Raw genomic sequence first — 12,578 nt, 5'->3', positions numbered from 1 at the left:
TTCCAAAATGGGGTCACTTGTGGGGGAGCTCCAATGCATAGGCACACAGGGGCTCTCTAAACGCGACATGGTGTCCGCTAACAATTGGAGCTAATTTTCCATTCAAAAAGTCAAATGGCGCGCCTTCCCTTCCGAGCCCTGCCGTGTGCCCAAACAGTGGTTTACCCCCACATATGAGGTATCGGCGTACTCGGGAGAAATTGCCCAACAAATTTTAGGATTCATTTTATCCTATTGCCCATGTGAAAATGAAAAACTGAGGCGAAAAGAATTTTTTTGTGAAAAAAAAAGTACTTTTTCATTTTTACAGATCAATTTGTGAAGCACCTGAGGGTTTAAAGTGCTCAATATGCATCTAGATAAGTTCCTTGGGGGGTCTAGTTTCCAAAATGGGGTCATTTGTGGGGGAGCTCCAATGTTTAGGCACACGGGGGCTCTCCAAACACGACATGGTGTCCGCTAACGATGGAGATAATTTTTCATTCAAAGAGTCAAATGGCGCTCCTTCCCTTCCGAACCTTACCATGTGCCCAAACAGTGGTTTACCTCCACATGTGAGGTATCGGTGTACTCATGAGAAATTGCCCAACAAATTTTAGGATCCATTTTATCCTGTTGCCCATGTGAAAATGAAAAAAATTGAGGCTAAAAGAATTTTTTTGTGAAAAAAAAGTACTTTTTCATTTTTACGGATCAATTTGTGAAGCCCCCGGGGGTTCAAAGTTCTCACTATGCATCTAGATAAGTTCCTTGGGGCGTCTAGTTTCCAAAATGGGGTCACGTGTGGGGGAGCTCCAATTTTTAGGCACACGGGGGCTCTCCAAACGTGACATGGTGTCCGCTAAAGAGTGGAGCCAATTTTTCATTCAAAAAGTCAAATGGCGCTCCTTCCCTTCCAAGCCCTGCCGTGCGCCCAAACAGTGGTTTACCCCCACATATGAGGTATCAGCGTACTCAGGACAAATTGGACAACAACTTTTGTGGTTCAGTTTCTCCTTGTACCATTGGGAAAATAAAAAAAATGTTGCTAAAAGATAATTTTTGTGACTAAAAAGTTAAATGTTCATTTTTTCCTTCCATGTTGCTTCTGCTGCTGTGAAGCACCTGAAGGGTTAAAAAACTTCTTGAATGTGGTTTTGAGCACCTTGAGGGGTGCATTTTTTAGAATGGTGTCACTTTTGGGTATTTTCATCCATATAGACCCCTCAAACTGACTTCAAATGTGAGGTGGTCCCTAAAAAAAATGGTTTTGTAAATTTCGTTGTAAAAATGAGAAATCGCTGGTCAAATTTTAACTCTTATAACTTCCTAGCAAAAAAAAATGTTGTTTCCAAAATTGTGCTGGTGTAAAGTAGACATGTGGGAAATGTTATTTATTAACTATTTTGTGTCACATAACTCTCTGGTTTAACAGAATAAAAATTCAAAATGTGAAAATTGCGAAATTTTCAAAATTTTCGCCAAATTTCCGTTTTTATCACAAATAAACGCAGAATTTATTGACCTAAATTTACCACTAACATGAAGCCCAATATGTCACGAAAAAACAATCTCAGAACCGCTAGGATCCGTTGAAGCGTTCCTGAGTTATTACCTCATAAAGGGACACTGGTCAGAATTGCAAAAAACGGCCAGGTCATTAAGGTCAAAATAGGCTGGGTCATGAAGGGGTTAAGTGTCAAGTTCCCACCGCTGCACAGGGGGAATCTCAAACGATGTCCTCTTTGGTCTCCCATTCTACCCTAGCCGCTGTGGAGTATGCTCAGCAGAGACATCGATCCCAGCGTCTGGCTCAAGCTGATACTGTGCGGCTGGTTACAGCTGCTGCCGCAGGTTCAGCCTTTGTAATCAGTATTGATCAGCGGCAAGCAGACATTCCAGGGACTAAGTCCTGCTTTTCATCTATTGAGCATGCCCATGGGATGAATTCTCATTGGTGGTCGGTGGTCACATGCTCAGGTCCTGTAGCGGCTCCGATTGGACCACTAGGAAGGTCCGGGAAGGCTACATCTTTTAAATACTTTCATGGCCGCTCGGCCATGCACTAGTGTAAATCTGAAAATGTGTGTGTGTGGATGTATGACTGAAACTGGTGAAAGCTCCTTAATCATTCCCATCCCTAGTGTTGTTGAAAGTAATTGGGTAATTGAGCTACCTAGCGCCAGATTGTGCCATCCAGCACTAGACACGAATTACTGCATCAATTAGCCCTAGTTAGGGTGGTTAGTGGCGTCCGCCAAAGCGGCACTGTACTCAATCTGTGCTGTAAATCGTTACTTAGTCCTGACAATCGGTAAGTGTAGGGTGGGAACTTCCGCTTGGACTCAGCATCTGACTCAGGGCGTCCTCAGGCACGGGCTCAAAAGCCACTGAGGGTCAGAGCGAGTCCAATCACCAGCATAGAGGGGGTGAATCATAGGGATCCCACCAGCATCCACCAGCTGCACCCTGTGAGTATTAACAGGGCACAGCGTTCATTTAAGCAACTCTGTGAAGCAACAGAGTTTGTTTCCATTCACACTGGGTGAGGTCTAACCCACGTGTGAGCAAGTGTTCATCCGCCATTACTTAGCAGCATGTTCCATCTCTGCACGGTAGACCCCATGCTGCGAACACACCTCATATTTCCCCTTATATTATTTGGTGCATTCCGCTAGTCTTAACATTATACTAGCGCCAGGGTCTGGCTAGTAATGGCGGACAAACAGCGACTGCAGCGGTACATCCTGCAGCTGGAGGGCAGGTTGATGGCTCTCGAGCGCACAACCTCAGCTGTGGATGTTACGCAGTTGCTGTTCAGGCTGCTAGCATGGCTGCAGCTAGTTTGTCCACTGCCATCCCTGCTCCAACATTATCCCATCTTTCACTGCCAGACAAGTTTACTGGTGATAGTAAGCTGTGTCAGGGATTCGTGAGCAAGTGTGCTATACATTTTTTTAGCTCCTGGCTGCACGTTTTCCCATGGCGTGGGCTAAGGTGGGATTTATTATATCCCTCCTGTCGGACAGGGCGTTGGAGTGGGCTACGCCGCTGTGGGAGCGTGATGATCATGTGGTGCAGAGTGCTCTGCGGTTCTTGAGCACTCTGAAACAGGTCTTTTTGGGACCTTGTGTCACCCATGATGATACGGAGCTCCAACTGCTAGCATTGACACAGGGTTCGTCCATGGTCAGCCATTTTGCTGTCCACTTCCGGACTTTGGCATCTGAGCTGGAGTGGTCGGATAAAGTCCTTATCCCTGTATTCTGGAGGGGACTAGCTGACCATGTGAAGGACGCCTTGGCCACTAGGGAGATTCCTGCCACACTGGAGGAGCTAATAGCAATATCTACCAGCATCGACCTTCGTTTTAACGAGCAAAGGATGGAGCGAGCCCAGTGTAGGCAGAGGTTTCGGCTGGCTCCCACCTTCACCAAACATCTGGAATCTCTGGTCGAGGAGTCTGAGCCACATAAGACCATGGAGGCGACACGAGCGAGGTCTAAGTCCCGGACCGCTCAAGGTCTGTCCTGTCTGCCAGCAGTTGGGACATTATGCCAGAAAATGTCCCCAGCGGTTGGAAAAACATCAGCATCTAGTGGTTGTAGGAGGAGGTACACTAGACACGACCACGTTTTCCTCAAAATTGTCCTTCAAGGGGACAATTACCATAGGCCCATCCACTCATACGGTAGAGCTTTGCGTGGATTCCAGGGTGGAGGGCAACTTCATGTCTTCTGCCTTCGCCCAATGGCACGCAATACCCCTGGTGATGCTTGCCAAACCAGTGAACATACAAGTGGTGAATGGGTCAACACTGCCCTCACAAATAACACACCAGACCGTCCCATTTACTCTTTCTATATCGCCATCCCATCAGGAGATTATCTCTTTACTTATCATTCCTGAGGGAATTGATGAGGTCCTGTTAGGGATACCTTGGCTACGGTACCACTCCCCTCATATTGAGTGGTCCACAGGGAGAATTTTGGGATGGAGTTAATTTTGTGAGGGTAGATGTCAGAGGGAGTGCGTTCAGGTTGCTACTACTGAGGTACCTGCAGATCTTTCCTCTCTCCCCAAGCACTATTAGCCCTATGCGGACATGTTCTCCAAGAGGGCTGCGGAGACCCTTCCACCTCCCTACCCCTATGACTGTCCTATTGACCTCTTGCCTGGTGCTGAGCCTCCGCGGGGTCGAGTCTACACGTTATCTCTCCCAGAGATGGAGGCAATGTCTCAGTACATTTAGGAGGATCTGGCAAGAGGATTTATTAGGAAGTCAGTGTCACCCACAGGGGCTGGGTTCTTCTTCGTGCAGAAGAAGAATGGAAAATTACATCCTTGCATAGTCTACAGGGGTTTTAACGCCATAACCGTTAAGAATAAGTACCCTCAGCAACTTATATCTGAGCTCTTTGAGAGGTTGTGGGGGGGCAAGGGTATTTACTAAGCTTGAACTGCGGGGTTCTTACAACCTGATTCACATCCATGAGGGGGAAGAATGGAAGACTGCTTTTAACACCAGGAACGGGCACTATCAATACCTGGTGATGCCCTTCAGGCTCTGTAATGCTCCTGCCATTTTTCAAGACTTTGTGAATGATATCTTCCGGGATATGCTCACCACCTCAGTCGTAGTCTATCTGGATGATATTGTCATCTTCTCTCCAGATATAGACTCCCACCGGAGAGATGTTTGCAAAGTCTTCGACCTCTTATGGGCAAACTCCCTCTATGCCAAGTTGGAGAAGTGTGTGTTTGAGCAGGAGTCCTTGCCTTTCCTGGGCTATATCATCTCCGCCCGGGGGTTGGCCATGAATCCTGCCAAGCTACAGGCTGTGAAAGACTGGCACAAACCCCATTCTCTCAAAGCGGTGCAGCTCTTTATGGGGTTCATCAACTATTATCGCCAGTTCATTCCCCAATTCTCAATCTTGGTAGCTACCCTGGTTGCACTCACCAAGAAGGGAGCTAATCCCAAATTGTGGTCGGAGGAGGTCTCCAAGGCCTTCCTCTCTATCAAAGCAAATAGATGAATGGCTGCACTCAATTGTACTAAAGCAATGGAATGTGTGATACATGAAATGTGAATAGCATAACGGCTTGTGAAATCTATGAAAAAACACATGAGATGCTTAGCACAAAATTTGGCCAAAAAATGTGAGCCCATCCACCCACGTCAAGGTAATCTCATGGATCGGATGGGTCCCTGACCTGACTGCCTAATGTGAACACTTACCTCTGGCTAATATCATGGTAAATTGTCACGCCGTAAATGGCAATAAAGGGGCAGGACGGCGTACTGGGACCCGCATCTGTCCCTGACTCTATAAAGGGGCCCTGACTTGCCCTTATCTCAGGAGTACCTATAATGGTTAGGAGGCCTGAGCCACCAGCGTATCCCTGTCTCCTGTCTAGATCCTATCAGTGGCCCCCTCTGCCCCCCAAAGGAAGGAGGACTGCGCAAAAATAGCAAAACGACAAATAGACAGGGAATACAGACAAAGTAACTTAAATAGCAAACACCCTGAAAACTCACACAACCACAGAGGAAACACTGAGTAGGAAAAAAGGGGGGGAAGAACAAAGGAGAGAAAACAGGTTTAACATGCAAGCAAAAAAGCAGACAACAATCTAAGTAGATAAACCTCCAAGCTCCAACACTACGCTCCTTCACACTCCAAGCCAGGCAGCTGAACTGATCACTGACAACAGTTGTAGTCAAAGCTAGGTCTATATAGAGGATGAGATTACAAAATCCAATTCAGCTGAGAGACCAAGCACTCAGCAACTCCAGCAACCAGGTTAACTCCTGCACTGCTGGCACAAGGCTGCCAGGTCAGAATTTAGGAGAAGAGCTTCTGTTCACTGTGTGTGAACGACGCCCAGAGCGCTGCAGTTCTCTGAAGCCTCTTAGTCGCGATAGCCCCGTGACATAAAGCCTGCATTTATAGGAAGGTCGGAACCAACTGTGTTTGGATGTAATTAAAATCACAGCATGGTGAAAGGCGGGGCGTTCAAGTCAGAAAAAAATAGTACATAGCAAGTAATGGTAAACTGACTGAACAGCGAACTAGTCTGAACTGGTGCATAACCAAAAACAACTTAAATAGTAACTAGATGAATGTCTGCACTCAATTGTACTAAAGCAAGTGAATGTGTGATACATGAAATGTGAGTAGCATAATGGCTTGTGAAATCTATGAAAAAACACATGAGATGCTTAGCACAAAATTTGGCCAAAAAATGTGAGCCCATCCACCAACGTCAAGGTAATTTCATGGATCGGATGGGTCCCTGACCTGACTGCCTAGTGTGAACACTTACCTCTGGCTAATATCATGGTAAAGCCTGAATTTATAGGAAGGTTGGAATGAACTGTGTTTGGATGTAATTAAAATCACAGCATGTGAAGGGCGGGGCGTTCCGCATGTTTTCCGCCTACACGGTATGCCAGACAAAATTGTCTGTGACCTGGGTCGCCAGTTTATGTCTCGGTTCTGGAGAGAGCTCTGTCATCTACTTAGCATTGAGCTGAATCTCTCTTAAGCGTATTATCCCGAGACAAATGGGTTGGTAGAGAGGGCCAACCAGACTCTGGTCACATACCTGCGACATTTTGTATTGGCCAGGCAGGATGACTGGGCATCCTTGCTACTGTGGGCGGAGTTTGCACTGAACAACGCCGTAGCCGACTCCACTGGTCAGACTCCATTCCTCCTTAAGTATGGCCAGCATCCGCGTGTCTCTGTGCCCATGCCCGTGTCATCCACCGATTCTGGGGTGGCAGACTGGGTGGTGGAGGCACGTGACATTTGGGACTGCACACAGGATGCCATCCGGGCCTCCAAGGAGAGAATGAGGGTCTCCGCCGATGCACATCGGCACCCCGCTCTGACCTTTGCTTCTGACAACCTGGTGTGGTTTTCTGCCCGTAACATCAGGCTGCGAGTTGAGTCCACTAAGTTTGCGCCTCACTACATTGGTCCCTTTAAGGTCCTGAAACATGTCGACCTTGTGGTCTATCAGTTAGCCCTTCCTCCACACCTAGGTATCACTGACACCTTTCATGTGTCCCTCCTAAAACCCGTTCACATGTCTTGCTTTTCCGAGTCATCTGCCGGGACATCAGGCTCATCCATGGATGATTATGAGGTGAATGCTATTGTTGGGTGTAAGGTGGTACGTGGCAAAATGCCCAAGGAGGGGGGGCATGTTAGGTGTCGAGTTCCCACCGCTGCACAGGGGGAATCTCGAACCATGTCCTCTGCGGTCTCCCAATCTTCTCCAGCCACAGTGGAGTCTGCTCAGCAAAGACATTGGTCTCAGCATCTGGCTCAAGCTGATACTGTGCAGATGGTTACAGCTGCCGCCCCAGATTCAGCCTTTGTAACCAGCATTGATCAGCGGGGAGCAGACTTTCCAGGGACTAAGTCCTGCTTTTCATCTACTGAGCATGCCCGCGGGATGACCTCTCATTGGAGGTCAGAGGTCACATGCTCAGGTCCTGTAGCGGCTCCGATTGGACCACTAGGAAGGTCCCGGAAGGCTACATCTATAAGAGGCTTGCATGGCCGCTCGGCCATGTGCTAGTATAGAACTGAAATCATGTGTGTGTGTGTGGATGTATGACTGAAACTGGTGAAAGCTCCTTAATCATTCCCATCCCTAGTGTTGCTGAAAGTAATTGGGTGATTGAGCTACCTAATGCCAGATTGTGCCATCCAGCACTAGGCACGAATTTCTGCATCAATTAGCATCCACTGCCAGTGCGGTGCCATGTGCAACCAGTGCGCTTTCCTAACCCTAGCTAGGGTGGTTAGTGGTGTCTGCCAGAGCGGCGCTACGCACTCTGTGCTGTAAATCTTTACTTAGTAATGACAACCGGTCAGTGTAGGGTGGGAATTCCCACTTGGACTCAGCATCTGACTCAGGGCATCCTCAGGCGCGGGCTCAAAAGCCACCAAGGGTCAGAGCGAGTCCAATCACCAGCTTAGAGGGGGTGAATCATAGGGATCCCACCAGCATCCACCAGCTGCACCCTGTGAGTATTAACAGGGCACAGCGTTCATTTAAGCGACTCTGTGAAGCAACAGAGTTTGCTTCCATTCACACTGGTGAGGTCTAACCCACGTGTGAACAAGTGTTCATCCGCCATTACTCAGCAGCAGGTTCCATCTCTGCACGGTGGGCCCCGGGCTGCGAACATACCTCATATTTCCCTTTATATTATTTGATGCATTCCGCTAGCCCTAACAGATAGTTAGGCCGGTTTCATATGGTTTCAGGTGTCCTGATATTTCCGGTACCGGAAAAAATGGTACTGGAGATGTCATTGTCCTGAGTGTGTAATACTTGTGGCACACGTGTGTCAACCCTGTGCAGCCCGTGTGCCGCATCAGTAACACACGGACGGGCGCCAGGGAAGAAGTGGTACAGTAAGCGCTGTTTATCGGCACCGGGTGCTGAAGACGGCTTTCTTCATTTTCCTCCCCTGCTCCCCATGACTTTTTTTTATTATTTATTTAAATAATTAGAAAAAACTGCATAGAGACCCTTCTATTCTTGATAACCAGTCTTGCTGAAGCTGACAGCTGAGGGTTGCAGCCCCAAGCTGTGAGTTTTGCCTAGCTGGTTAAAATACAGGGAAACACACGCTGGATTTTTCATTTATTTATTTATAGCACTGGTGGTGGGTGAGGAATACTCCATTCAGCAACTCCTGCTGTCACTATTATTACAGGCAGCAGGTGTAGGCTGGTGGGAGTAATAGTCCCATCAGCCACCACCTGTTGTCATTGTTCTCACTAAAATACAACTCTCATCATTCTCTGCTCATGCTGATCACCGGCAGTGCACAGGAGAATGATGAGAGACGTTTTCAGCACCCGGTGCCAGGGAGCAGAGCTTACTGTACCGCCTTTTCTCACTGCTGGGACTTGTCACATGGATGACATCCCAGTGTGTCATCCATGTGCGTATGTGAGGGACATTTTGCCGCCTGTGCTGCCAGTAAACAATGGACATGTCTATGCCGCAACTGAATGATTTACATCTGTTAGCCAGCATAAGTACATGGGGGAGTTGCCTGGGTGCTACGGAACCCCCACATGTACTTTTGCTGGCTGACAGATGTAAATCATTCAGCTGCGGCGCTAAAAACTAAAACTCCGAGCACTAAAAAGTACTCGGAGGAGACCCGAGCGTGCTAGGGAAATCTCGAGGAACGAGTATATTCGCTCATCACTGGTCTACATATGTAAGTGTCACCGGCACACGTAAAAACTTTCACCACACGTACTGGGGACACTGACATGTGAAAGCGGCCTTAGAGTAATTTTAATCTGTATAAGTTTCTTCAGCTTCAAAGAAAACATGGACACCTTAGATTTTTTTTACGGACAGGGAAAAAAATGCCCTATTTTTCTGACCGTCCTGGATTTTCTGTACGATTGGTAACTCAGACTCATGGAGCCTCTTTAAACTGTCTGCTCCCAGCCCTGCAGATTTCAATGTGCCTTCAAACAATTGCTCTCTCCCTCTCTCCAGATCCCGACTACTGAGCTTCTTGCATGATGGGCTACAACACTAGAACAACAGAAAGCTATGGCTGTGACACTAGGAGGACTATGCTCTGTATTGTATGCTGCCGCCCTGTTGCTGCAGCATACAATACTCCATAAATAAAAACTAGTGCCTTTCAGTGGGGAAGCAGGAGGTATCGTGCTGTGCAGTGCCAGGCAGCCAATTTTGCAGCATTGCAGACTAGGTATAGTAGTGCACAGCACATACCTTGCATTTTGGTGACTTTTTTTATCTAGACCATTTTTAAAAAATGAGGTATGTTAAAGTATTTGAAGAGGTTGTCCAGTGTAAAATGAAAAGCCGGCAGACTTGTGAATCCTCTCAATGCACACACTGTGTGCTGCAAGGATTTGCCAGTTTTTGAGTCAGGAACAGTGGTAATGTAGACTAGTGGGCGCAGCCTTGGCCCGCTTGTATTGAGCTAGGCCATGTCCACTAGGATAGCAACACTAACTGGACGGCTGCACTCACTAGACGGCCACAAACTGGCTCCATAGACTTGTATGTACTAAGGTCACTCCCATTAGACAGCAGTTGCCTGGGAGTATACATATCGCATAGATCACTGCCATTCCCGGCTCCGAAACTGGTGAATTTTCGCAGCCCACAGTGTGTTCATTGAGAGGATTCACAAGTCTGCAGTCACACAGAGTGACTAAAAGAAGAAAAATGTCCAGCTCCACCGAATCCGTGAAGATAAAATTTCTTTATTCACAAACTTGTATCATAGAGGGTACAAACGTCAGCACAAACCATGTGGGTGTGAATCTTCATGGATTCGGTGGAGCTGGACATTTTTCTTCTTTTGGACTTTACACTTTTGGACACAGCGGATCCGTGCTCCCGAAGCTCAACTAATGCATCACCGGCGAGCTGGTTTATTTTTCTTTTCTTTAAAACACAGAGGGACTGCAGACTTTTCATTTTAGACCCAGTGACAACCCATTTAAGAAAATAATGTGCAGGTAAGCATCATTTACAAAAAAAAGTGAAGTTATAAGGCTGAAACTGGATTTGTACTATTTACAAAATTACAAAGTATTCTACATTGAAGGCAGTTAAGCAATTCAGACTCAAAAGCCAAGTGCCATTGAGTTCTAGGCATGATTTCAACTGCCAATCGTATGACTGCAGACCTGATGCCAATTTTCAGTAATTGTGAGACATCCCATATGCGTTGTAGCATCTGTAACTATTAACCGCTAGGATGCCAAAATGGACAAATTATGTTTTTATAGTAGGTGTAAATGTATTATTTTTATATATTTTTATAGGTTCCCCTTCATTTGACATTAAGTTTTACCAGAAAATGAGGTAGTAATTACTGACAATGTCTTCTCTTTTAGCTGCCGAGAACAGTGAAATTAAAGTGTAAGTATCCTGCTACCAGAAATATATCAATATGTATAATTTACTGAAAACAAGTGAGAAGACAATATCTTTCTGAACTGTCTGTCCTGTTCTATGAACATCACAAATGTCAGTGAATCTAATACATTAATATGTACGTAATGGTTGAATGAGGAGTAGTGTTGAGCATTCCGATGCTGCAAATATCGGATATCGGCCGATATTCGCTGTATCGGAATTCTGATACCAAGTTCCGATATTTTTGTGATATCGGAAATCGGAATCGGAAGTTCCTATAGTGCAATAGCGGCGGGTGGGGTCTCTGCGGGGCATGCGGGGGTCTCTGCAGGGCGTGCGAGGTTTCTGCGGCATGCGGTGTGTCTCTGTGCAGGGTGTCACAGTAGTAGTCCCATCATCCAGCTAATGTGTTGAATGAAAAAAAAAAATACTCCATACATACTGCATACATACTCCATACATACTCCATACAGTACATTCATACATTACATACATGACATACATGGCGGAAAAAAACGATCTGTTGGAAAAAAACGGATCCGGCGGGAAAAAAGATCCCGTGGAAAAAAACGGATCTTGCAAATGTGCTCGCAGGATGTGTTTTGCCCAGTGACTTGTATTAGCGATGGATTGCAACGGATGGCCACACGTTGCGTCCATCGTGCAACGGATCCGTCGTGTTTTGACAGACCGTCGGCATGAAAAAACGTTCGAGTGAAGGTCTTTTGTCCGTCGCGCCCGCCATTTTCTACCACGCATGCGTGGCAGAAACTCCGCCCCCTCCTCCCCGCACTTCAGAATGGGCAGCAGATGCATTGAAAAACTGCATCCGCTGCCCATGTCGTGCACAAATTTCACAACGTGCGTCGGCACGTCGGCCCGATGCATAGCAACGGACCCGTACCGACGCAAGAGTGAAAGAGGCCTTAATGAGCGTTGAATTAAAAAAAAAAAGAAAGCAGAAAAAAACGGCGTTGGGTCCCGCGCAATTTTCTGCACCAGAGGGGGAAAGCCGACAGCCGGGGGTCAATATTTGTAGCCTGCTATGAATACCAGCCTGCAGCTGTCTGCATAGCCTTTATTGGCTATTAAAATAGGGGGACTCCCCCAAATAATTACGTGGGGTCCCCCTATATTTTATAGCCAGAAAGGCTACGCAGACAGCTGTGGTATGATATTCATAGCCTAGAGAGGGGCCATGGATATTGCCCCCCCCCGGCTACAAATACCAGTCCACAGCTGCCCCAGAAATGGCGCATCTGTAAGATGCGCCAATTCCGGCACTTAGCCCCTCTCTTCCCACTCCTGTGTAGCGGTGGGATATGGGGAAATAAGGGGTTAATGTCACCTTGCTATTGTAAGGTGACATTAAGCCGGGTTAATAACGGAGAGGCGTCAATAAGACGCCTATCCATTATTAATCCAATAGTAAGAAAGGGTTAATAAAACACGCACACATTCGAAAAAAGTATTTTAATATCCTTCATTTAACCATTCTTACCATACTTCAGCGCCTGAAAAAAACATAAAATAGTAAACCGTATACTACCTGTCCGCCGTAGTCCAATTAATAACGAGTGTCCCACGACGATCTCCCCTATAGAACAGTGACATCGGGTGATGTCACTGCTCTATAGGACACT

The 12,578-nt window shown here is 46.8% G+C and overlaps 1 protein-coding gene across 5 annotated transcripts in view; it reads left to right on the top strand.

Annotated features, from left to right (window-relative positions):
• Positions 1-12,578, top strand: part of EMCN (endomucin) — a 285,813-nt gene that overhangs the window by 260,971 nt on the left and 12,264 nt on the right. For 4 of the 5 annotated variants that reach the window (XM_069743637.1, XM_069743634.1, XM_069743636.1 and 1 more), the window contains one exon: positions 10,914-10,938. The exons of the other annotated variant lie outside the window; for it this stretch is intronic. In XM_069743637.1, coding sequence (XP_069599738.1) covers positions 10,914-10,938 — 25 coding nt within the window. The remainder of the gene's footprint in view (positions 1-10,913; positions 10,939-12,578) is intronic. 5 annotated transcript variants of the gene reach the window in all.

This window comes from Ranitomeya imitator, chromosome 1, assembly GCF_032444005.1.
Source record: "Ranitomeya imitator isolate aRanImi1 chromosome 1, aRanImi1.pri, whole genome shotgun sequence".
NCBI lineage: Eukaryota > Metazoa > Chordata > Amphibia > Anura > Dendrobatidae > Ranitomeya > Ranitomeya imitator.
The sequence above is the reverse complement of the archived record's forward strand: the minus strand, read 5'-3'. Positions and strand labels throughout refer to the sequence as shown.